At 42.4% G+C, this 26,398-nt stretch overlaps 3 protein-coding genes across 5 annotated transcripts; 2 read left to right on the forward strand and 1 right to left on the reverse strand.

Moving 5' to 3' along the window:
• The first annotated feature begins 95 nt into the window (after positions 1–95).
• On the forward strand, positions 96–4,971 carry clxn (calaxin). 3 transcript variants are annotated; one of them, XM_006636158.3, is made up of 6 exons: positions 96–233; positions 1,783–1,938; positions 2,372–2,476; positions 3,576–3,727; positions 4,368–4,472; positions 4,850–4,971. In XM_006636158.3, exons 1-6 carry the CDS (start codon positions 158–160, stop codon positions 4,898–4,900), a joined length of 645 nt encoding a protein of 214 aa, XP_006636221.2. In that variant the 5' UTR covers positions 96–157; the 3' UTR covers positions 4,901–4,971. The 3 variants fall into 3 exon arrangements, with proteins under 3 accessions (XP_006636221.2, XP_015213588.2, XP_015213589.2); XM_015358102.2 differs by having other exon boundaries at positions 3,576–3,703; XM_015358103.2 differs by lacking the exon at positions 2,372–2,476.
• rbm48 (RNA binding motif protein 48) lies at positions 4,337–8,164 on the reverse strand. The gene is made up of 5 exons (XM_015358101.2): positions 7,995–8,164; positions 7,508–7,698; positions 6,944–7,089; positions 6,046–6,626; positions 4,337–5,508 (listed from the first exon to the last, which is right to left on the reverse strand). The coding sequence occupies exons 1-5, from the start codon at positions 8,103–8,105 to the stop codon at positions 5,437–5,439; spliced, it is 1,101 nt and encodes a 366-aa protein (XP_015213587.2). The 5' UTR covers positions 8,106–8,164; the 3' UTR covers positions 4,337–5,436.
• An 80-nt stretch (positions 8,165–8,244) lies between these two features.
• pex1 (peroxisomal biogenesis factor 1) lies at positions 8,245–25,640 on the forward strand. The gene is made up of 24 exons (XM_015358099.2): positions 8,245–8,699; positions 9,143–9,289; positions 9,552–9,635; positions 9,847–9,961; positions 11,032–11,729; positions 12,388–12,507; positions 12,830–12,953; positions 13,217–13,332; positions 13,716–13,804; positions 14,018–14,150; positions 14,454–14,550; positions 15,541–15,711; positions 16,294–16,448; positions 16,864–17,050; positions 17,820–17,986; positions 18,407–18,541; positions 19,050–19,114; positions 19,291–19,433; positions 19,598–19,701; positions 20,103–20,279; positions 20,687–20,917; positions 22,101–22,298; positions 23,776–23,906; positions 24,522–25,640. Exons 1-24 carry the CDS (start codon positions 8,592–8,594, stop codon positions 24,604–24,606), a joined length of 3,780 nt encoding a protein of 1,259 aa, XP_015213585.2. The 5' UTR covers positions 8,245–8,591; the 3' UTR covers positions 24,607–25,640.
• The last annotated feature ends 758 nt before the right edge of the window (positions 25,641–26,398 follow it).

A 26,398-nucleotide genomic window follows, 5' to 3' on the forward strand; every position in this document is an offset into this window, starting at 1 on the left:
AGCTCCGCTGCGCACCGACGGCTCGTTCTCAAAGCGGATTGGCGTTTCCATAGCAACAGCCGTCCCAACAGGACTAGGGTTGACGCCAGGTCTGTGTTTTCTACCGTCCTACTTTTCTTGTTAAAGACGTCGAAATCGGGGGAAAAAAATCGCGAAAATGTCGGAAATGTCGGCGATGAACAGAAAAAATATACAAAAACTTGCAGAATCCCTGTCTAGACAAGTGAAACACTGTAAGTACAGTACACGCAGTACCTTGTTCGTGTGCCATTGAACTCAGCTCTAAGGAAGTGCTGTGTATCTCTTTGATATTGAAAGAAATAGATACTATTTCGTGAATTGCACCTTGTTTCCGTGAGTAACGTGCTCTTTGATTATGACAAGAAGAGCGACTTTCATAAATATGCCTTAGATTTTCTGTTGAATAGCCAGTTTGCAGTATCCATTTTAAACGTGAACGGCGATGGAGAAAGTTAATTAACCTCAGAGTTAGTCTAGATAAACTTTCCCAGAAGCTCAACCAGCGGAGCTTGTATGTTTTTATATGTAAGAGGAGAACACGAATGATTCATAACGTCTTATTCGACTCAAACTTCATGTGTACTTTACATCATGGGACCAGAAGTCAGGCGTTTGAACTTGTAATTAACAAGATCGATCGTGGGTTCCAGTGCCAGACGAGACACGGCTGTTGATCCTCACTTCAAATTGAAGTTCAATTTCCCCACTAAAAATACCGAACTGTTAAAACTGATACAAATACAGATTAAAAGGTTAAAAGCGTCGGCCGTATAACAACTGTAATTATTCCCTGATGAGGGTGGCACAGTGGTTAGTGTTATGTCGCAGGTTCAATGCCGGAGCTGGGGTGCTATTTTCGAGGAGTTAGTGTGTTTTTGTGGGTTTCCTTCCACAGTCCAAAGACATACTGGTAAGTGAATTGGCTTCTGGGAAAACTTACCCTAGTGTGTGTGTGTGTGCATGCCTTGCGATGGACTGGCGTCCTGACCAGGGCGTCGCCTGCCTTGTGCCCGTTGCTTGCAACAATAGGCTCCGGCTCTCCCGTGACCCTGAATTGGAAATAAGATAAGATCACTTTATTACCAATATACAATTTCTTGTATTTGGAATTTGTCTTTTCATATACCCCAACTTGCTCTCCATGAGACACACAGGCGGGGAGAGAGAAGCTTGGGGTCAGAGCGCAGGGTCAGCCATTTATAAAGCAACCCTGGAGCAGTTGGGGTTAAGGGCCTTTCCCCCTGAGCAACAGAGTAGGATTCCTCTGCCAGCCACAGGATTTGAACTGGCAACCTTCCAGCCACAGGCACAGATCCTTAGCCACAGAGCCACTGCCCTCAAATAGTGGTTAGAAAAGGATGGATGGATTATTTCCTGCTTATAATAATGCCTTCAGTGGAACTTTACAAATTAATTAGTGATTGATTGAAAAGTGGGTCCATCAGAATTTTTTTCTTCAGCTAATTCTTATTTACCAAAGTGATAAATTCCATTGGGAATTACCAATGTGAAGTCTTCAAATAACTCATACATAGAAGTAGGAGTTCAAATCATCATCCCTTCTCAATTTTCCTTTTTCTTTCAAGCTTCTGCAATGTTTTGTAATATATCACTGTCTAAACAGCACAATAACTCGCATTGAATTTTGTCTGATATGGGGATGCTTCTATTTTCATCATGTACAATAAGCTGTATTACTATACAAATCCATCATCATGGGCTAGAGCCGATCTGTCTTGTCTTCCAACATGCTGCGCCCAGTCGACAGGAACGAGACAGAAAGTTTGATCACGCTGTTCAACGCGCTGCTGGGGGAGCAGAGCGACAGGCGGGCAGGAAGTGGCCTGGACCGGGGACGCTTCAGGAACGTGCTGCACAACACATTTGGAATGACGGACGACATGATTATGGACAGAGGTGAGCTTCCAGCTGCTGGTCGCACACATGAAAGAGGTTTACCGTAAGAATATTTTTTAAAACCATCCTTTTTTTCCCCCCTCCAATAGTTATTAGCAAAAGAGGATGCTCTTGTGGTTTGTTTTTTTTTTTTTATTGTAAAAATAAATTCGTAGATGACATACATGTACTAAGGAAGAAAATCTCTGTTGAGAGCCCATTTCTCAGGCAACAGTACAAAATGATCTTTAAGGTTTTCAATATCTGCATCGTCTGTAGATGGGTGTATGAGAGTCTGTTTTTTTTTTTTCCAAAAATGGCTTAACATTCTGTATTAACATTTTAACAGATGGGTTACTTTTAGAAAGAATTAGATAGGTCAAAGTCAACATTTTCTATGGTGTTCAGCATGTTTCGCTTACAATGTGAAAATTGTTTTTAATTTTGAATTTAGTCTTTCGTGCCTTTGACAAGGACAACGACAGTTACATCAGCATAAAAGAATGGGTGGAGGGACTGTCTGTGTTTCTGCGTGGGACCTTGGATGAAAAGATAAAATGTATGCGAGTATGTTGTCTGTTCACCTATACTTTTAAGATAGCCTCCATGTTGATTCTGAATAGAATATATTTCAAGATTCAAGAATCTTGAATCAAGTATTGGAATGCTTACTTGTTCAGATGTACCCAGTAACAGTAGAGAAATAAAAAAAAAATAGGCACAAATGACAAACAGACATGGACAATCAACTAGACAATAGACGTTATAATACAGCCAAGACAGAACATAGTGCAAAAACAGTGCAGTAGCTTGAAATGCAGGTGCTAATTTGAGCTGTTTATGATGCGGACAGCTTGGGGGAAGAAACCGTTTTTGAATCTATTGGTCAGTGTTCTGATACTGCGACACCTCCTACCAGAACCCAGGGGTGAAAGTATGGTAGGGAAAATAAGAGTATGTTCATTCGCCCCAAATGTTTTTTTTTTATAAATGATAACATTGCTTATCGTGACAGCCAGATTAACATGATGCTGTAGTCTCAGTGCTTTCCAAGTTACAATCAAGAGATCATTCAGTCATCCAGCCCATTTGGTGGTTAGTAGTTAACTGGTCCAAGGATCTCATCCAGCTATTTCTTGGAAGACATCAGGGTATCGGTCTCAACAATAAGGCTGAGTAACCGGTTCCATACTCCCACAACGCTTTGACTAAAGAAGTGCCTCGTTCCTGATTTTAAAATGCAATTCAATGCAGTTTGCTCTGTACATTTAAGTATACATATGAGAATCCTTGGTCATATTTCTTCCATTTTTAATGCCCGCTGTTTCTCTCTCCATTAACTCATGGGACCAAAGACACACAGACAGGCAGCTTCTTGCTCCAGATTGCTATTCAGCAAAGGGAATTCTGTGGTTAAGAGAGAATAACACATCCTTCCCACACAACCTGATCTTGTCTGCAATTCAGCACTGTGTGCAGACTGTCTCCAATCGCACACTCTCTCCCAAGTCTCCAAACTTGAAAGCAGGGCTCATCCTACATTCTGGATGGATTCTGCCTTCCAGTTTGGAAGCCTCTCTTTGTATAAATACTAGATACGTGTTGACTTGTTCTATAATGAATCATGCTTAGGCTTTTTCATTTTTTAATGGATTTAGATTGTTTTGATGTCTATGACCTGAATGGGGATGGATATATTTCTCGAGAAGAGATGTTCCACATGCTGAAAAACAGCCTAATAAAACAACCCACAGAAGAAGACCCAGATGAGGGGATCAAAGACTTGGTAGAGATCACACTGAAAAAGATGGTGAGACTATTCCTGTTTGGTGTCTTGAGCTGAAACCTTGTTTAAGACTGGTCTTAGGTTTGGAAGTTCCCCCTATACTCTAACTGAGTTTGTATTTCAGTAATACTAATCAAAAATGTAACCTTTGAAAGTTTGCTCAGTTTACACATCTGTACAAAGAGTACCTTCAAGCACACAGTATTTGAGATGTACAGACTTGTAATACTTCAGTTTATTTCTAGTACATATTATATCAACATTCTGTAAAAACACACATAAACATGTTATCAGGAATATTTCACTTATATTACACTTCAAGTTATATCTTACAACTATATCTACATATATACCCAATATTAATGCATTTAATATTGTCTGTACTGACACTTGAAAGAAGTAGTTCATCCTGTAGTGCAAGCCAGCTATTATTTAAAAAATAGATTGTTTTTAAAGTGTGGCTAACTACCAAATCAGGTTCAACATTTATGGTAAGTAATCCAAGTGAAGTAAAAATACTCTATCAAATTATTCTGAACATGGTACCATTACATTTTCTCAATAAAAATAATGCAAAGACAGAAAAAAGTCGAACATTATTAGGATACAAATACAAATACTTTATACTCGTAATACAAAAATAAACCTTTATTATTATTTACAGGACCATGACCACGACAGCAGACTTTCATACACAGATTTTGAGAAAGCAGTGCGGGATGAAAATCTTTTACTTGAAGCCTTTGGAATGTGCCTTCCTGATACAAAGGTATCCAATTAAAAGAGAGCTTTACACTGACTGATGGAGCACATGAACACAGAGAGAATAGCCAGATTTTACTGCTTACAAGAGATGTAACGTTACATCATGATAAGATTTAACTACATTTAATGGTAAATACACATCACAAATTTAGTTCAAATATGTTCTAATGTGGCAAATCTCACAGATTTAAGAATTTGTGTAATTGGTGTGTTTATGTTAAACATTACAAAATATACTTAGAAATGCTTTTATTTTAAAAATGTAAATTTGCTTTTGTACGGTAGACAATTATATTGGAACATTTTTATAATATCTCAAAGATTAATACTTATCATGTGTAATTCAAAACAAATTTATCTTTTTTTCTCTTTGTATTACAGAGTATACTGGCATTTGAACAGCAGGTGTTCCACAATACTACTGAGACTTAAATAATATTATATAATCTAGAATTGACTACCTTTGTAAGAAATAAACTTTTATTTGGATGTATTGCAAACAAGCTTAATCCTGTCCTTATGAAAAGCCAGTTCATAATCACTTTTCTTTGAGGGTGTTGTAGTGTAGTGTTTCAGTTGTAATCGTCTTCAAATGTGTGCCTGAAGAAGGCTTCACAGCTAAAATGTTGTGGGATTTTTTGCATTTTACAGCCAAAACATTGTTTGTTTGTTATGCCTTTTAAGGTCAAAACACTAACGCCAGACTGTATTAGTTCTAATGCTTATCTGGATTGTTCCTCCTACTTCTGTTCAGCAAGGAGGTTTCTTCAGCACCTTTCAAATATCAATATTAATTTAATCAAAGTGATTTCATGGGCTTCTTATTATTCTAGTTAATGTCCGAGAATGACCGTTTTGGAATGCTGAAGACCTTCTGGAGCCACTCGGAAATCAATGTGTTATGTCTCATCCTCATTCACACAGCTCCTTGCTCTCGAGCAGAGCGTTTCCCAGTGTAAAGAGCACAATTAAATCCTCCTGCGTGGTTTTGGGGCAATTGGCTGCTGCTCTCCTGGCTTTGACTCTGGAACCGAAGAGATCTGGTTGCAAAAGAAAAAACAAATATGGTAAAATGCCCCAACACAGTTTTCCTATATTGTTATAACTCCACAGTGCCTCGAGGCAGAATATGTCTCCTACTGAATAGTCTTCGGAGAGATGGAAAGGTGGCGATAGAAAAAAAAGGCATGAGTGGCTCATAATGGATTATGTACAAACACAGGTGCACATCTGAGCACCAGTTTATTTGGAAATCTATATGTGGACTAAAAGAGACGAATTAGAAACATTTCAGATCTGATAGTCCTATTATTGGAAGTTATGCACATGGAATCCAGCTGGGCAGTTCTTCTCACACATATGCTTGTTGGTTTTGTAACACTACACTACTGTGCAAAGCCTTTCCAAATATCTTACAAGTACTGTAATGTGTGAGGTTTCTGATGGCTTGTGTTTTTAACAGCTCTACTGGCCTACTGAACAACAGCAGAAATGGAGAATAATGCCAAACACACATAACAGAAATGAAATGCTAAGACAGTGAAGGTCTTATAAAGAACTTAAAATCTGCAACTCACCTTAATTATTTTTGATCTGATTAAGTCGACTGAAGTGTTTAGGGAATCATCTCCCATATCCACTTTGGGTGTTTCTGGTAGTTTTGGTCCAATGATTGTCTCATTTGTTCTGTTAATTCCCAAAAGAGAGAGTTCCCCAGCCTGTTCCATTTTTCTTTTCCTTTCTTGTAAATGTGTGGTTCTTGGTATGAATCTTGCAGTACTGCTTTTAACTACAGCAACAGGATCTTTCTGGTCCTTGTGAACTCGCTTATCTTTACGAACAGACCCTAAGGGATCCCCCAAGGAATTCTTACTGTGATCAGCTGAACGATTCCTGGGCACCACTCTGAACCTTTCAGATGAAGAACCCACTTCCGGAAGTCCCTTAAAGCTAAAATATGTCTGTTCCCCAAACGACTGATGCCCAGGGATGTCTTCCTGAGGAGGAGGAGGCAGCATGGGATAGCCATAATAATCATTCCAGCTCTCGACTTTTTCACCATCATCACCAGTTTCCTCTGCTTGCTGTTGTTCACATGCAGCTTCCTCAGATGTACTAGGCTTCTCCACTTTCTTCTCTGTATTATCATGGTCTCCTCCTGGAAGGAAATAAGAAGCCTGACTTCCAGAACACTCGTAGTATTTCAGGATATGCACATTAAATCCACAAGGTCTGGTAAACAAAAAAAACAAATATCGATTTTGTCTTTGTATATTCATAACTATTACATAAGACCTCCTTACAAAGCTTTTAAATTCGTGTAAGTGATCAACTACACTTAAAGAGTGGAACAAATATGGGCCCCCAGCTTTAAATGGGAAGGTCTTCTGAACTTTTAGGACTATTCTGACTAAAGCATGAATCAACATTTGATTCATTTGACTCAACATTTGATTTTTATTTTAAAAAGCTCACCTTTATTCCGTGTTACTCTTGCAATATACCTCCTCCTGTCCTGCAATTTTTCCCTGGTGTCCTGCACCGTTTCATACTCTGGAGCATAGCACACATGTAGAAGTCCACCAAAAAAACTCCTCTCATCCAGTTTTCGTTTGGCTACTCTGTATTGGGTAAAATATTTTAAATAGTTGTGGGACACTGATGATTTTTCGTTTTATCAACATTTTAAAATGCAATTATTTCTTTGGTGTTGTATTAAAAATAAAGGGATATTTACTAAAATCACACAGTCACAGTATATTCACTGAATATTCTGCACTTTCACAATTAACAGGTGAAATTAACTCGAATTAATGTGCTTAAAGAAATCCAGATTTTATTGTCGAGTAGGCTGTATGCCTTGCTGGCATAACGTTTTGTCCTTCAGTTCATCACAAACAAGCAGTTAGCAAAAAAAACACACACAAACAGCAAACAGAACAAGAAACACAAATGTGAATTCGATCCAAATGCTAGGAAGACCACTGTTACCTTACTGGTGTGAAGTGGTATTATAAATGAAAATACCAGAACTGTTACCTTGCACTTTGTAGTTTCTGGAACTTTATCAAGTACACTTCTGTGAATTGTTCTGACGGATATTCGTCTAACACACGGTATTCTTCAATCACTCCATACAGAGCAAAAAGCTGAACCAGCTCAGACATCACCCCCAACGCAGGCACCCCCTGGACCAACAAGCAGCGGGACTCCAAGTTGATAGTATAAACCTAAACAAAAGGAATTGCACATATTACACTTCCTAAAGCTGCTTTTGACTTTGTCACCGTCAATAAATAAGAGTCAGTCTTCTTAGACTGCTCCAATAGAGCTCTGCTGGGTTAAATATACTGTGGTCGTGCTGGACTTCGTAAACCCGCATTAAAAGCAAGTTTCTAATCTGAAAGAGTTTAAAGATGTTTCTTGTCTGACAGCTTGAGCCCAGCAGAACACAGTAATTGATATAGCAGGCTACGTACAGAAACAATCGTTTCGGTAAAGACAAACACAGGGGGAAAAAGCTAACCTTGACAGCCTTAAGCCTCCTCCCTTCCCTGTATTTAGCTCTTGTATAACAAACGTCTGTTTGTTGGTGGTGTTTTAAAATCTCCGGGATGCTCCAACTGGAGGCAGCCATCTTGTTCTGTCAAGGCAGAAACAGCCTACACAGAGCTAATCGAGCGTGACCAATCGGGAAGGTTTCTGGCGCTGATTGCCCCCGTATCATTGTACAGTACCATAGGCTGTAGTCTGTCAGCTTTAAACCAATGAAAAATAAAACCGAGTTCCTGTTTTGATACTTAGGGGACTGGTGCATAATCTCAATGCGCGTTGCAATAAGATTTAAAAAAAGAATGTTTCATTTACGTTTAGGGTGACAGACAATTAATATCAAATAATTAATTTACACAGAGATGTACTGGGGGAAATACATACTCTTCGTGCACAGCAAAGCTTCGATGCTGTAATACCGAACAGCAGCAGCACCTACAAAATATTCAAATTTGACGATTTTTGTTGAACTGCTCCTAGCCGGAGAGCGAGTCGCTCGCATTGCCCTCCTCTCTGCAGGTGGTGAAGCGCTGCTGTACAGTATCTTGTAATATCTATTTCTGCAGCAGCAATGCTGGGAAGCCATGGCATACAGCCAGTGACATTAGTTTTTAATAATGCTAAAAACTGTTTTCTGCACCTCTCTTCGAGCTTAGTTTCACAGCTTCGCCTTCAAGAGGTAGTACTCTGAGACCTTACGTTGTCGTGTTAGTGATATCCATGTACCTAACCAATTGCCAATGCTTGCGTATTGTTTGTAGTCAGGACTTAGCATAAATAAAGATGTCGAAATACAGTCTAATACGAAACTCGCTTATAAGGTGGATCTTTACACCTTTGAGTCTGAATCATAGCTGAGACGGATACTCAAATACAGCGCAGGGTTTAGAGCCGACTGCCACGGTCCAGTATTTGCAGGGGGGTTTCTCATTTTCATCTCGTTTGGACTCAGCGGTCTTGTACTAGAACTGATTTCTTGATTGATTGATTCATTTGAAACCTTTCCGCGGTGAGGAGCTGGAGATGACCCTTTTAATAGACTCCCCACAGGATGAGACCTCGGCCGCGTGATTGCGATGCGAGGTGTTTCTGTTTCTGTTTTCTTTTTGCGTTTCCAATCAGAACCAAGCCCTGGAGCTCTCCTGGGACCGCTGTCAACCCGTGTACCTCAGCTGGACGAAATGCCTGCAGTCTTCATTCCAGGGGGAGAGCGTTGTAGAGGTCAACAGGCACTTGGGTGCCAGGCTTGGAATCAAAGATGGAGAGCAGGTAGGGATGTCATGGACAGCTTCTCCAGCTCCTGAATTTCTGGTGTCATATTTTACACAAACGGCTGCAAAGGACAACCTCAAAACAGAGACACCCACCTACTGCATGACAAACCCTTGAGCTTCACTCTATGTTTGCCTAACAACATCATTCTTATCACAAGGAAGTTACCATTATGATGACGATTATTGTGATAATTACATATGTGCTGTTTCTTTATACTGTATGTGAATGTGTGAAGTTTTATTACATTATTTTCCAGGCATTTCTCAGACCTTGCTGGCAGATCCTATCCATTCAGCAGGTGTTTGTGGAACCACTGTCATCTGATGACTGGGAGATATTGGTATGTGTTTAGTCTGCAATTTTTTAATGTAAACCAAATGCTCTCATCTACTGTATATGACAAATTAACTTGAATATTCACATTTTGACCCAATCATGCGTTTGTCAGAAGTGAGAATGGACATCACTTAAATGTGATAAAAATGGCGCGGGTTTGTTATTGTCCCACTGAGATTACACGAGCTGACGACGGGCTGTCACTTTTCTTTCAGGAGCTTCACAGCTCAGCACTTGAGCGACACCTCCTTGACCAGATAAGGGTCGTGTATCCAAACGGACTGTTTCCCGTGTGGGTGGACCAGCACACTGTCATCTACGTCAGGATAGGTTTGCAATTTGCACTCTTCCCTCTATCCGCAATTGTTCTGTAGCAGGTATTCGGTGCTATGCCGGGTGATTTAAGACCTAAGTGGCATGAGACCCGTGTGTTCCTCTGCAAGATGTTGCACTCATTTTGCTTTTGTTTTGTTGAAATGTGAGGTCTAGCTCCTGACTGGAAGGTCCTGGGATTAATCCCAGGTAGGGGCAAGTGATTTCGCTTGCTCTAATTCCTTCCTGAAGACACCCAGGTCCACTCAGCCTGCTTTCCAAATGAGTACCGGGGGTTAATCCTTCTGGGGGTAACAGGCTGGCCGGAGTGCGATGCTGACCGCATCACCTCCACCTCCAGTGTCAGATGGTTGAAAAGAATGGTGGCCCCTGCCTCCCTTTCTCCATGGGCCTTTATGGCCTGAAAAGGGGACCTAACCTACCTACCTTTGTTAAAATGTATTATTGGAGACACAGACACAAACAGGCCAGCAAGAGTCACTTTATTGTGTGTGTAAAACACACTTATTACACGTTTAAGGGGAGCCTAATCCCAGCTCCAGGTCTCCAGGTATTTAATTTTGAAATACGTGAATCAGGTGTTCATTCATAAGCAGGAGGAAAAGACATTGTCAATGTTAGTAGGAGACTTAATAATTAATGTTTTTGCCACTTTTGCTGATTTCTTGGATGTGTACTAAAGCTAGTTTTAGTGACCATTGAGCTTGCTGTTAGAAATAGTCCCTGGCTTGCATTAGAAAAAAACATGAAAGTTTGACTTCAGTCAGTGTTATTTACGGTTGTATTCCCATGACGTAGTTAACCTAGTGTGAGGCAAAGTTTAGACTTACTATAGTGGTTTTGTGTAAGCTGGATATTGACTTCTTACCTATGATTAATCTTCATACAATTACAACCTCCAAACTCCAGCCAGCAAAAAAAAACAACAATATTGTTCACACATATGTTGTGTGTTAAGTCCTTAAATGTGTCATTGTTATGTCAATTGTGGTCCAGCATCTGTCTCCCGAGAAACAATGACAGACTGTTTGTAACGCGTTGATCTTCCTGTTCCTGCTCGGCTCCAGCTGCCCTCACGCCCGCTGCTCCGTATGGCCGGCTGGAGCAGCTCACCGAGCTGATCGTCTCCCCCAAGCTGCGCCAAGACGGGGAGAGCCCGGCGCGCCCTTCTGCCCCCCCGAACTGGCAAGCAGATGCCAGTCAGGCTCGGGGTCCGCACGGGCCAGACAACGCCCCGGGGAGAGACGCGTTGGGCACCCACCGCGGGGCGCCACCGTGCGTCTCCCCCGGAGGGGGGCGCAATCTGCGGAGCCTGATCCGATCCATGTTCGCCGGGAGCCCTGCCCCCCAGAGGGAGGTTCCCGCTGTCCCTTCGGTGCCGCCCGTCCTCGGGGACTCTGTTTTCAGAGTGAGCAGGAGCGCCCCCTTCCCTGCCGGCCGGCAGAGCCCCGGTCACGGAGCAGCCCACGTCTTCCCCTGGCGCCACCCCTGCGCGGCGCGCGGCGGGGCCCCGTTCGCTGTCACCTACGGCCGGCTGTCCGGGCTGCACCGCCCCAGGGAACCAAGGGAAAAGCCGCACAGGACGCTGTCCCAGCCCGAGAGGAAGAGGGGCCCCGAGGCTCGGGGCGCTGGAGACCAGCTCGGGTCCGGAGGGGGCGCCGCAGGGCCCCTGGCCGTCAGGATCATATGCCATGGGGTGGAGGAGCTGGCGGACACCCAGGGCTGCGGCAGCAGGAGAGGGATGCCGTATGGTGGGAGGGTGTGGGTGAGTGGGGGGCCGCAGCACGGCTCAGTGGTTCGAGCTCCAGACTCGTTACTGGAGTTGGTGGGTTCAGACACTGTAGCGAGGTACGTCACTCAGATTGCTCCGGAAGAGTAAACGAGGGGTAGGAAAGCACGTTGCTTGGACACAACAGTGTCGATATACAGTACGATTACAGCCACAGGGCTGCATTCAATTTGGAGCTGGTGACAGGAATGTTTACAAAGGGTTTAAAATAGGTTTTTAAATGTGTGTAGTTGATGCTTTTGACTCTAGTGATTCCCTTGAATCTTGTTGATTCACCTGTAGGATAGCAGGATACAGTATATACTGTACACATTTAATTTAAAAAATACATTAATAGCCCATTTGCCTCACTGTTTTAGCAGCAGGGGAGATGCTATAAAGAATTCCAATGTGTTCTGTGAACAAATGGAACTAGGATCCTAACAAAGCCGCTCACTGTAAATGATTCTAAGTGCGGTTCAAAAGGAGTTTAATGTCTTTGGGTGAACAAGCATGGGAAATGTCAAATACTGTATATCACATTGATTCAGTGGTTAAATGACTGATATACTGTTTGTTTCAGTACCCTTCTATATTGCTTTGTATTGTTTTCCAAATCCCGGCCTGTGTGTCTCATTATCCTTATTGTCCACAGATTTCAGAATCCATTAGAAGAAGACTGGGTATTGATTTCTGCACAGCCGTTAGAATACAGCCATTAAACTCAGTCCCAGAAATAGCATCCTGTGTCCGATTGCAGCCCTTGCAATCACTGGTGAGTTGAACCGTAGATTTTGTAGGAGATAAAATGCAAAGCTCTCTCCAGTTAAAAGGATTAAAGGTATTTTTGCTAGAAGTGTAAAGCACATGGGTTTCTTTAGAGTATTTTTTTTTCTTGAGTGGAGTCATTGGTCTAGTTATTGTATAGCCCAGCTTCTCTTCTGTTTCTGAAACCCCCACTTAAGTGAAAGTGCCTGTCTTTGTTTGTGTCTGTTGTGTGTAGAAATTGCTCCAGCCTTGTGGTGCTTTTATGTCTCAGTTGCCCATATTGAAACTAAGAGACCTGACAGAAGTGTTTAATCTTTACCTTTCCTCAGCCGCAGAAGGTCAAGGAGCAGGATGTCCAGTCTGCTTTCCTGGACTGGCTGCAAGCTCAGAATAATGAAGAGCTGCCTTGGCTCACAGGGAGGTCCAGCTTTGTCGCCTTGCCAGTCCACGAAGGCAAGTGTTTTACTGATCATTCATTCGGAGCCGTAGTGGAAGAGGAGGATGTTTTAAAGTAGTGAATGGGATAAGCTATTAACTGGTATCATGTCCAACTAAACCTGTTCTAGAGGTCCCTTGGCTTTTAAAGTGGGTTTGATCCTATCAGATGATCATTTCTTACTTTTAGGTCAGGATACACAGGATGATGTTGCTTAGCCTTTGCTCTGATTTGAGAATTTCAACTGTAATGCTGAGGTCTACTACTTAAAATTTCTCAGAAAACATGGAGTTTGCCTTGACTGTGATGAAGCCAGAATCCAAAAAGACAGGAAACGGTGAATCAGATGAGGTTTTCATGTTGACGACCAGTTTGCTGGAAAAAACAGACATACAGGTGGGTTATTGATTATTGTTTGCTTAATAGATGGGAGTCCTGTGCTCATTTAAGGTAATGATAGTTTCCAGTGATTGAATTCACGTATTCTGACTTGAAAGTGAATTCAGTTGTGTTTTTCATGTAACATGATGGGTTCCATTGAGCCGTGTAAACGCAAAAATTATCGTTTGGTCCAGAAATTAACAAAAAACTGTAAAGAATAAAGTTACCATTGGAACCAGCTTTTTAACTGTTTTCTATAGAGTTGAAAGGAGTTCACTTAGTCTTTTAAGATGATTGTCCAGTATTATTTTTATGCAGATCTTAATTGGATTTTGCCTTTCAGTACACTTTCAGTACACTAGTTGTGATGATCTCAAGTCCAATGTGTTTGTATGCAGCTATCAAGGTATCCACAGGCAGCTGGGTCAGAATCTGTGCGAGCACAGGATCCCAGCCAGATTCTTGCCCCACCAGTAGAATCTCTGGGGTAAGTCTTTTTCTCAAGAGACATGGCAAGCCTACATTTCATTTACCCCTTGAGCCACAAAACCCGGAAACCGGAACACTTTTTCACCCAAGAAATGACTGTTAATAGGCAAAACTTTGTAAATTACGGAGTTAAATGTTTAATTGCCGAGAGTAGCTGGGTTATAAACCACACGCTTACCTTGTGACAATGTGTCCATCTTTCACACTGCAGAGGAGTGGAAGACATTGCTGACTCTGCCTTTGAGCACATCTCCCAGAGCCTGATGGGACGGCCTCTCTCCCAGGAGCTGCTGTCTGTAGTATCAGGGCTCAGGAACGGAGCACTTCTCCTCACAGGACTCAAGGTAATAACACACTGAGTGAGGAGTAGCAGTATCTGGCCACCTCTGTGTATCATAAACTTTTCTGTATTGACTCGGTGTATTGAAACCTACAAAAACTATTTCAATATAATATGATTGTGTTTCAATATAATATGAATCTGTGTTTCAGATTTTTTAGAAAAAGCGTAGAATGCCATTGTACATAGTTATTATTACCTTTTCATGTTGCATTAAGTAATATTTGATCTGAAAAGTTAATATGGTTCTTTAACGGAAGGTTGTCTTAGGAAATCATCTCTGACTGTGCTGTGACTAACCACGCAGGGCAGTGGGAAGACAGCTCTTGCCACAGCTCTCTGCAGAAAAGCAGCTGATGTCTTGGATGCTCATGTGGAAGTCATTGACTGTCAAAAACTAAGAGGTAAGAGTAAGGCCCCTTCCAGATAAAGCTGTGCAACATTGGCAGTGGACTGTGAATTTGGAGTAAATGTCATTATTTTGTTTTTTGTTACCATTAAAATTGTTTCACTTTACTGACTTCATAAATCATAAGCCAGTAATTTCTTTCTGTGTATTATTTTGTTCTTTAATTCACCAGTAAATTGAAGTTGCCTTGTGCATAATATGAAGCCTTCAGTAATTACAAACTATCTTTTCCCATTTGTCCAATGTTTTTTGATTTTGACTTTTGTGGTTTTCCCTCGTAATAGGAGTGGCTTCAGTGTCCGTCTGGCACAGCAAGACTTACCAGATCCTTTTGGTCTCATATCTTCCTTCCATCCATTTTCTAACCACTTTACCCAGTTCAGGGTCACTGGGGAGCCAGAGCCTATACCAGCAAGCAACAGGCACAAGGCAGGGTACACCCTGGACAGGACGCCAGTCCATCACAGGGCACAAGGCAGGGTACACCCTGGACAGGACGCCAGTCCATCACAAGGCACAAGGCAGGGTACACCCTGGACAGGACGCCAGTCCATCACAGGGCAGGCAGACACCGTCATGCACACGCTCACACCACGGGGAGTGTTTCTGAAGCCAGTTAACCTACCAGTGTGTTTCTAGACTGTGGGAGGGAACCAAAGTATCTGGAGGAAACTTTCACAAACACAGGTGGACCCTGAAGCCACACAGAGGGCACCACAGGAATTGACCCCAGGGCCCCAGGGCTGGGAGGCAGCAGTGCTAGCCACCATGCCACTCTTGACTCATATCTTTCAGAAGATATTTAAGAATAAGTGGAAAAGACGATGGAGCAGAGACGCAAACCTTGGACCTGCCCTTGTCTCTGCAGTGTGCCGGTCGAGTCTGGGAGACCCATCTACATCTGCCAGGGTCCTTTAGGGTCCGGCTGGCCCACTAGTTCCATTCGGGCTGTTCGTCTCATGTTCCCGCTTTGTGGCGTTTGCAGGGAAGAGAGGGGAGACGGTCCGAAAGAAGCTGGAGGAGGCGTTTGAGGAAGCCGCGTGGAGGCAGCCCTCTGTGGTGCTCCTGGACGACCTGGAGCAGCTGGCCGGGGCCGCGGCCGGCCCCGAGCAGGAGCACGGCCCGGAGGCGCTCCGCAGCCAGCAGCTGGCCCAGGGTAGGGGCACCGATCGGCTGTACTCTTCGCGCTCTCGGGGGGCAGGTGTGGGGCTGTGGGAGGGAGAGTGTCAGCTGTCTTCTTTCATGTGATGTCCGGATGAGATCCTTGGATCGTGACAACTCCTAGTGGGCTGGATGGGCCGAATGGCTGTTTCTCATTTGTAGCCTTTACTGTGTTCTAATGTTCAGGGTTACGTTTCAGTACCTATAGATGTTAATCTATAGATTAACATCTTGCTGCTCTTTTATCCTATTAAAATATTGCATATCATTTATAAAAGTACAGCTTTATTAAAATAACATTTATTGGTTTTTATGTCATAAAAATAAATAATTCATGTTGTTCCGAATCTGTGTCTTGATCATCTCCGTTATCACATATGAGCCAATTTAGACATAATAGAACCTTGGAAAGCAAAACAAATTGGTGTTAAATTTACTTTGAAGTTAAGTTTACAATTCTAATAAGGGATGCTATGGATACACTTCAATAACAAACTTAAAATGGACAAATTTTGAAGTATGACTGATGTAGAGATCTTTGCATCTCAGGGGTTTTTGTGCTCTTTTGTTGTTTCAGCCTTGAAGGATCTAGTGAGTGATGCTGTTGTACACGGCAGTCTGATTGCCTTGATTGCTACCAGCCAGAGTGAGCACACCCTCCACCCTTCATTGACATCAGCGCAGGGCTCTCATTTCTTTCAGTGCATCAAGGAGATTCCCCGCCCCAGCCAGGTACTGCTTCGCTGTGGGATATTGTATCAGTGGGATACAGTACAGCTCTTAGAGCCTCCCCCTTCATATAGCCTGACAGTTACCTTTATTCTTACACTGTTCATTTCTTTATAAAGAGAACTGGGCCTGTGTGAGTCAGTATTTTAATATTGTATCATGAAAGGGCAATACAAAGAATGTCCTTTGCTGAAGGAATATTGTAGTTTTTCAAGCACTTTAGAACAAGATGAAAGATGTTTTAATTTAAATTGAAGTGACATATGAATAGAGCACTCCAGGCTTATTCTTTTTTTAAATATTTATTGGGATTATTTGCAAAAGGGTGGTATTATGACATTGACTGATGTATTAAGTTATTCCATTGAAAATGTTTGTTAATATTCAAAACGTTTCTGGTCCTTATGTTGTTTTGCAGGCCCAAAGAAGTGAAATTCTTCGAGCAATAATTAAGAGCAAAAGCATCATTGCTGAAGATAGCCTGGGAGTACTTGATCTCGAGTCAGTTTCCAGGGAAACTGAAGGTTACCTGGCGAGCGATTTCACCCTGCTGGTTGAAAGAGCAGTTCACGCCAGTGTTCTTCACAACAGAATCACAGCTTCAGGTACTGCGTAGCGCACTTTAGACCATCATGCAAACTCCATTCAGTCTTCTCCAATAGTAGCCAACCGGGAAGGGCTTTACCCACAATGCACCAGGAAGAGCTGTCAAGGATTGCTTGTACATTAAATAAATGTCTAGTTCAATATAATTGGCATGATCCTTTCACTGCCATAAAATATCACTGAAGCATGCTTGATCTTCAAATTTGACATGTTGATCACATTTCTGTATGAATTCACTTGATGGATAGTTACATTTAAATGAGGTGAGTACAGACACATCTGAGAATGTTAACTGACAGCCCTTTCAGATTTAGACATAGAAGATGTATTTACTGCTAAATGAAATATAGAGCCAAATAATGATGGATACAATTCAAGCAGTTCGTATTCTTTTCTTATGTAAAAAAAACACAAAATAATGTAGGATGGCATTTATTATTCTTATTTGTGTGTTTTTCCAGGTTAATTTGAAAGGTAGTTTGGTTTTTTCTTGAATTACAATTTATTGGGCTGCGATCTGGTCATCTCTCCAGGGCTACGTGGGGGGAGTCAGGAGTAAGCAAAAAAAAAAAAGCTTTATTTGTAATCAAAATCAAAAGGAACGATCTGAGGTAAATTCAACAGACACTTAAGAGATGTGCTCTACACACCACCTGTGCTGGTTTAGGGTTGCACAGGTACAGAGTAATGAATGCAGCATGGCATCCTCTCCGGATGCCCCCCGTGTTTCCAATCCTAAATCACCCAGCACGAGTCTGTTCTTCTCAGAGGTGTTTTTGGCCACCTCTGACTTCCAGCAGGCACTCAGAAGCTTCACCCCGCCCTCTCTCCTGAGTTCCCGCCTGAACGCCCCCCCCGAGGCAGGCTGGGACCGCGTCGGGGGCCTGAGGGAGGTCCGGCAGGTGCTGATGGACACCGTTCAGCTTCCAGCAAAGGTAGGCCGTTGCTTAACAGCGCTGAGGCCCCCAGCCTCTGCTCAGCTTCAGTCTATAATGAATAGTGTCTGACTATACAAGTATCAGTATCCGCTCCAGAGTGGCACAGTTTAACGTGGACTGTAAAGATGGCTCAGGAACATGTCTCACCCCCTTTGCCTGGCTTTTGCACCGTTGCATAATCGACACTGGGACAAAATTCACACACGACGGTTGTTACTTTCTAGGTAATTGCTGTAATGATCACCTAATTAATAGATATTTATTGTTTAGTGCTTTGTGCATTCACAATTAAAACAAAAATACCCAGAAAATGCCCAGGGTTGGAATGGAGCTCCGACATCAATTTTGAATTCCCCTCCCTTTTTCCCCACCTTCTCTTCCTGTGGGGTTCATGGTGGTTTTTGTCCTGTGTTCCAGTATCCTGCCCTGTTTGCAAGTCTGCCCATCCGACAGCGCTCTGGAGTGCTGCTGTACGGAGCTCCGGGCACAGGGAAGACTTTGCTAGCAGGAGCTGTTGCCAAGGAGAGCGGAATGAACTTCATCAGCATCAAGGTGCAGCAGGCTTCCTATCCCCAACTCTTTCCAAAATATGGCTTTTTCCCAAGAACTTTAGGTCACCACTAATGTCATCTGTTAGTTGACAGGTGGTCGCATTTTTTTGAAGTGGGCTTATTTACTTGTACCACAAATACAGTCTTACAGATTTTTGTACTTGTAAGACCTGTTTACCTCCGCTAATTCCTTTCAGAAAGCCAGAAAGGCTGGTTTGTAAGCTAACATTGCAGGGATGGCCGCAGCACAGTAAATCTAACAATGGATGTTTGTTGTCATCTCAACATGCTCGTTGCAAATCCACAAAAAACTGTAAGAGGTCATCTTAAGCAGAAACGTTTAAAAGAAATATTTCACACTGACTTGGTTTGAAAATGTAAATATCCTCACTGAGTGACTTGTAACAAGAACAGTATACTATTTGGACTTTCCAGAAATGGTGGATACAGCAGCTAACCCATGATAAACAAAAATGCTCACACCATTTTCCTTTGCTACGCTTTTTCAGGGGCCTGAACTCCTCAGCAAATACATTGGAGCCAGTGAGCTGGCCGTGCGCGACGTGTTTCAGAGGTTCGTTTTGAACTGTACCGCTCTCTCAAGCATGTGTGCATTGTCTGTCAAAAGCCCGTGACGAGAAAGAATTACTGGGGACTGAGGAGGTCAGCCCATGGCAGAGTGGCTTGAATCTCCCATAGAATATGTGCCATCGTGTACGAAATGATGTTTACTGTAACTCTCTCATCCAGGGCCCAGGCTGCCAAGCCCTGCATCCTGTTCTTTGACGAGTTTGACTCCCTGGCTCCTCGCAGGGGGCACGACAGCACGGGAGTGACCGACCGTGTGGTCAACCAGCTGCTCACTCAGCTGGACGGCGTGGAGAGGCTGGATGGTAGGGCTGTCCTCTGTGCTGTACATCACAAGGCCCGATGGGCTCAGGAGATTAACTGCATTCCTGCAAAACCTTCACCTTTGCAGGCCAACAAACAAAAAGAAAGAACTGCGGCTCTCTCTAAATTCTACCCTAGTTAAGGTTAATTGCTTTATGTCTCTTAGGGGTGTATGTGTTGGCTGCCACCAGTCGTCCTGACTTGATAGATCCGGCCCTTCTGAGACCCGGTCGTCTGGACAAGTCTCTGTACTGTCCTCCCCCTGATCAGGTAGACTATCACGCCCTGTGACTTTCTCCATTAGAGAACAATTAGAAATGCAGAAATCGAAAGAGAAACACTCCTTCCTGGAATAAGGTGAAAAATGAATTAAAAAAATCATATCATCAATCATCATCACCTGGGTGATTTGCACATAAGATCATATGCGTTTAAAAGACTTAAGGGGAAAAAAATGATTTATTCAGAAACACTGCAAGGAGGAAACAAGAAATTTCCTGCAGTGCTTTCCGTGAAGTAATTCTAAAGATGCGCAATCGTGCCATTATGTGTGGCATGATTAATTGCATAGCTTGGTGGTGTGTGTTCTGTGATTTCCTGTGACGTGGGGCAGCGAGCGGCGGCGTTGTTGGAGGTCTGCTTCTCTCACGGGGGTGTTCTGTTCCCAACAGGAGGCCCGACTGGAGATTCTCAAGGCCCTTACTCAGACTGTACCGCTGGCGGGAGATGTGGACTTTGACCAAATGGCAGCCGCCACCGACTCCTTCACTGGGGCTGACTTGAAGGCACTGCTGTACAACGCTCAACTAGAGGCAATTCATAGCAACCTGGGGGCCGGCTCTCTCCATGTAGGTGCATTCAAGATTTAGCACTGGTGTAGGGCGCCATTTCATTTGGTGTTGGCAAAAAACTTCGCAAGTCAACTTTACTTGTAAATAAATTCTGTGCACCAGTAGCCCTGCAGGTAAACTGACAACTTAGATGGCTCTGTACTTGAATAGGGCCAAATGTTGTGGGAGATCTTGAAAAAATGTGCCCCCCCCTACCCTGTGCTAAAATCTTAAAATTCTGAGAAGATACTGTAATTTGCATGACTCTGTACTTACACACATTTAATTCAGTTAACTTATCTTAAGAACTGGGAAATGAAAGGCATGAAACAAAGAATTGCCTTGCACTTTTAGTGAAAATTATCATGAATCTCGGCGCTGATGAGTTCAATAAAGAACCATTTTGTGTTGCGTTGTCCTGGCAGGAAGTGGGGTCTGGCTCGGACAGCGACGTCAGCTTGTCTTCCATGATCTTCCTGAACCACAGCAGCGGGTCAGACGACTCAGCAGGCGAGGGGGAGGGCGGGCTTGAACACTCCATGGTGCTGCTGGACTCCTCCGAGCTGCTTCCTGAGGACCCGCGTCACAACATGTGGCGCCTTTACTTCGGCAGCTCCTACGAGTCCGAGCTGGGGAACCCGACACCCTCAGAGCTGGTCAGACCTTCCACTGTGTCCTGTGTATAGAGATCCCTATACTCTCAGAGCCGGTCAGACCTTCCACAGTGTCCTGTGTAGAGATCCCTATACCCTCAGAGCCGGTCAGACCTTCCACAGTGTCCTGTGTAGAGATCCCTATACTCTCAGAGCCGGTCAGACCTTCCACAGTGTCCTGTGTAGAGATCCCTATACTCTCAGAGCCGGTCACTGATCTCTACAGTGTCCTGTGTAGAGATCCCTATACTCTCAGAGCCGGTCACTGATCTCTACAGTGTCCTGTGTAGAGATCCCTATACTCTCAGAGCCAGTCAGACCTTCCACAGTGTCCTGTGTTGAGATCCCTATACTCTCAGAGCCGGTCACTGATCTCTACAGTGTCCTGTGTTGAGATGAATAGACACAAACTGTGTGCTTAGTCTGTAAATCACCTCAGACATGACAGAAATCTTTAAAGGAAGAACTGATATCCTGTGCGCTTTACTGTTGTCCCATTTCACACATATTGTGTATCCTGTTGCGCATGTTCTGTGTGATTTTGGTTAATTGTTCCTGTGCGGATTAATATTATATTAATTCATATTGTAACGGCAGCTTTAGAGATAATGTCATGGCTGAATGCCAGGGGAGTGCACTGGGAAATCTAATGAGTGCTGCTCAAAGTGGCAAAGCTCTTTCGTGAAATATTGTGATCTGCAGCTGCTGTGGACTAACACTGAGTATGTTCTCACCTCTCTCCCTGTCATTCAGGTGTGAAGAGTCATTCTTATGAAACTCAATAGCTCTATTGAGAAACCAGAATGGCAAATCACACAGAACCTGGCAGAGAATATAAAGCAAAATGTGAAAATGAACATATTAATTATATATGGTACAGTACACTGCTCTTTTAATAATTAAACCTGAGGTGCTAAAATGTCTTATAGTTTCACAGGAAATATTGGAATATTTTGCAAAAAGACTCAAACACTTGTAACACTTACATCAGATTAATGTAGGTGCACGATCTTGCCAGTTTTTGCCAACATTTCTCAATTGGGAAATATATTTTTATATTTATGCTTTCTCAGATAAACTAGTGCAGTTCCGCATCTAGTGTACGTCGTAAGAGACGTTATATTAAAATACGGAATTATAAATAATTCTGTATTTTCCGACACTGATGGCTGTTTCCCTGCTGTAGAATTCACAGTGCCTGTCGGGACCAAACTCGATGACCCACGATATCACTGGAGCCTCGCTGAGGGACATGGCCTCTTCCCAGACCCCAGCGTTCATGGCATCGCTGCAGGAGGGATTTCAGGAGCTGAGCCATGAGCAGTTAGATCGCCTGCGAGCGGAGATCAGCAGCATCAAAGCCAACTACCGCAGCAGGATGATGGTGAGGCACCAGGGCACAGCCCGCTGTGGTGAAGAGTCGTAATCTAACTTTGTTGTGCTTGTTTCAGAACGGAAATAAAAGCTTCAAAACAAGGAAGGGGCGATCGGCTCGTTTCTTGCCAGTGAGCATCATTAAATAACCACAACACAGTGTTTGAAAAGGAAGAAGAGAGGAGGTAACATTTGATTTGTCAAGGGCTGTGCGAGTGTGGAACAAGCTCCCGAGCTGCGATATAGATAGATAATACTTTATTAATCCCGTAGGGAAATTTATGAAATTGATGATATTAAAGCTGATACTCTGGCTTCGTCCAGGAAGAGATCCTTGGCTCCATTAGCTGCCAACAACATCTGAATATCTCTTGTTTTTAAAACTCAAGTCCAATTCCATTTTTTTCCTTTTCATCTGCCCTTTTTTGTTTAGTTTGTATGTTATTTCTCTCCTGGTTAGAATCACTGTTTGGGCCAGGGGGAATGTTTTTCTTTAAGTTCCGAACACCGATTATAGTAGCTGTGATGCTTGTCTTCCTGTTTTTGTGTTGCTGTACAACATATATTATTCCAGTGCTTTGAAATATGGTAATGAATATGTTTGCGCATCAGTATGTTCTGATAAGAACGCAAGAATCCAAAGTATGGGAGCCTCCTGGGAGTCCATATGAAGAATCTAACTTTTAATCATTTTCAAGAATAAAAAGGAGGGAATTGAAAGGGAAATCAAATAAGTAAATTGATTCTTAAAATGTAGAGAGCTTTGCAAAAAATATATTGGTGCTTTTAGAAAATATATTTCAAGGATGTAATTGCTGCGCTACAGTACGTGCAGAATTTTAGAAAACAGTGCGTCAACAAAGTACACTGTTTAGGTTACTTTAGAAGACAATGTACCAAAACAATATATGCTGTCTGGGTCGTTAGAATTAACTGATAAGCTGAAAGTAACTGATAAGCTTTGAATAACAAATCTAGTGGTGCTTCTTCTCTCGCTTTACGATGTAACCTGTTTTCTCTTAGGGAAAGGGGAAGTTTTAGAAGGGACAAAGCGCTGAGCTTTTTTACAGCGCAACGTCTTATAAAAACCCTGTACTGCTTGTAACAAATTGAGTCTCTGGTTGCAATTTGCGAAGTGGCAGCAGGGCTCCCAATATTGCAATATTGAAATAAAGACCTTACTCAGGTGAACTCTCTCTTGTGGCTTCCTTGATAGTTATATTTCCATGACACCAGCTATGAGAAGTCTTGCCTTGTCCAGTTCCAGCTCACTGGAAAATCATTCCCCAAGCAGGGGGACCATAAGTCAGTCCAGAAAGAGCTTTGAGCAGGATGTGTCTAAAGCTTGACATGCTAACGGGAACTGTCATATACAGTGACGTGCTGGTGCTCGAGGACAAGTGCTGGGTTTTCTTTTCTGCAAGTGTTTTGAGTAAAATGTGCAGGCTGCCACTGCTCACACATTGTGCTTCTTGCTCTGGTTGCAGGAAGAGTCCTTCCTCACGCAGGCAGCACCCAGCAAAGCAGCCTTGCTCATCTGCCAGTCCCACCTGACGGGAGCGCTGGCCAGCACCAGGGCCTCGGTCGGCAAGCAGGACTGGAAGAAGTACCACGAGCTGTGAGTCCCCCGTTACTGGCTCAGTGACGCTCCCCTGTGTTTGATCTCGGGAGACGCCTGCCCCTGGCACTCTGTGTTGAAATGACCGCCATCTTAAATGGGTCCTGACGGATAATAAACAGGTTTCTGCTGTTTTTCAGAAACTGAAAAGTGATTTAGAAGAATTCAGTTTTTTTCATATATTGTGCTTTTCTTTTGTATACAAAAATATAAATATAAATATAAAAATATATACTTTTGTATACAAACCTGTAACATACACTACGTGCATCGAAAAGCACTGAAGAATGTTTTTTCCGGATTAACCTGACACAGGTGACTTATTTTTCCTGAAAGGAGAAGTTTGTGTAGGGAAAAGAGATAAAATGTTGAACTGTCTTTATGTCCTATCACCTCCGTCCCAGTTTCTTTTTTGTTGCTTATAATAAATGACCAATCCTATAAGGGGGAAGAGGAGAATACCATAAAACATAACGAGTTAATACAATCCACACGACCCTATAGAGTCAAATTTGCTTTAATCGAGTGTTACTTAATCTAAGGAGTGAAAATAAGGATACCGTATACTGTATAATGATTTTGTCTCTTACGTGATGTTAATCTTTGTACTTTCAGGTATGATGCTTTTAGGAACACCTGTGAAGGCAGGACTCAAGGCCCACCCACCACAAAACCTGGTCAAAGAGTGACTTTAGCATAGCGATACATCACTGCACCCAAAGGTGGCTGGAATGGCAGTGCGAGACAGCTTTTCTTAATACACACCCTGTCAGCATCTGACCTGAGTTCACCTTATATTTAAATCTAAAACGTGTGCAAGAGCTAAACGTAAAGAAATCAATGTGCTCGAAAAGTGTTGTACATTAGAGATGTGTTCTAATGAAAACTAAAAAGATAATTAAGTCTACATCCCTGTGTAATCACATATTTGGGCTCCTTCAAGGACCCAAAGCAGCCAGTTTCTACTTCTTTAATTGAGGATAAATGAGAAAATAACTTTTTTCTATTTATGTTTCTTTTATTCAGTCCTTTTTCCCCAAAAAACTAACTGTGATTCCACTAAAGAACTTTTTTTTGTTTGAGGATTTACTGTGTGACTATTTATCAACAACGATACCTCAGGTTGTTGGAGTGTTTAAATTCAGTGCACTTTCAAAAAAGGACAATGAAGAAATATTTCATATTCTTTTTTATTTCAGTTGAAGAGTTCTTACAACACTGCAAAAAACAATGTAACTTACTTTTAGATGACACTCACATGGGCTCTTGTTCAGTGGCAATTGTTAACCAATGCAGAATGTTTAACATTTTTAGTGTGATCCGTGATGCAGTATTATGAGATTTCTACCACTTTACACATCAAGCATGAACATGCAGTAATGTTGAAATTACCATTAAAATCTGTGATCAGTATGTGAATAATTAATTCAGTGAAAGACATACAAATTAGAAATATAAAACAGGCAATAGCCTGAAAACCCACTGGGCCATTTCTTCATTTTGTTTCTAATTAAATTAAGTAATTTCTAATGTGATTAAATTTGATACAATTAATAATAACTGCATCTGAATGACTGTAGAATACTTGCTCATAGCGACATTTTACAAATTAAGACTGACCTTGAAATTGCAGCCTACTCCATACTAGATGTAAATTTTATACAGTATGTAATTATTCTGGCCAAATATTTTTAAGGAAAATAGTGTAATAAAATAAAACAGTAAACAAAACTGTGAGTGCCTTGCTGTGACATGCTGTGCTGTGACCTGCTGTTTTAAGATATATTTACCAAAGAAACTCTAATTACATTGTTAAATAGTTTTTTTAAGTTTTTCAATTACGTTTGCAAGGATGTAATGTGAATTAAAAGCATACGGTATGGACCATTAAAAGAAAAGCTGAGGAAATTAAGGCAAATTAGGAGGAAAAATGAAAATGCTTTTAGTACCAGGTGCACTGCCATTTTATGAAAGAGATACGACATAAGTATCTTGTCACAGAATAAAAAACCTCCATCCATTTATTAACTGCTTCATGCAATACACGGTTGCAGTGCAAGACGGAGCCTATCCTGGGGTGCAAGGAACAGGACAGGGCAGCCACGCACGCAGGCACACACCGGGGCCTGTTTTCTCTGACGCCTGTTAAACTACCACTAGGTCTTTGGACTCTGGGAGGAAACCCACACAGACACGAGGAGAATAACAGACTCCAAGAGGTAACAACCCAGGAATTGAACCTGAGGTACCAATCCTAACTACTGCGCCACGAACACGAGTTTTTAAAATAAACTATAAAATAAGGTCATAACCCTCCTCTCTCAGTCCATACCCTCACTGCTCGAATGGGCCTGCAGAATAGAATCCATGCATCATAATTCACCAGCTCCCAGAGCTACCTTCTTGCACAAACACACGCTGTAACTTTACTCCTTTTAACAGTGCTGTGTTTCCCCCACTCTTTTATTTAGTTCCTGTAGATGCTTTTCAAA

Source organism: Lepisosteus oculatus, chromosome 10 (assembly GCF_040954835.1).
Source record: "Lepisosteus oculatus isolate fLepOcu1 chromosome 10, fLepOcu1.hap2, whole genome shotgun sequence".
NCBI classification, from domain to species: domain Eukaryota; kingdom Metazoa; phylum Chordata; class Actinopteri; order Semionotiformes; family Lepisosteidae; genus Lepisosteus; species Lepisosteus oculatus.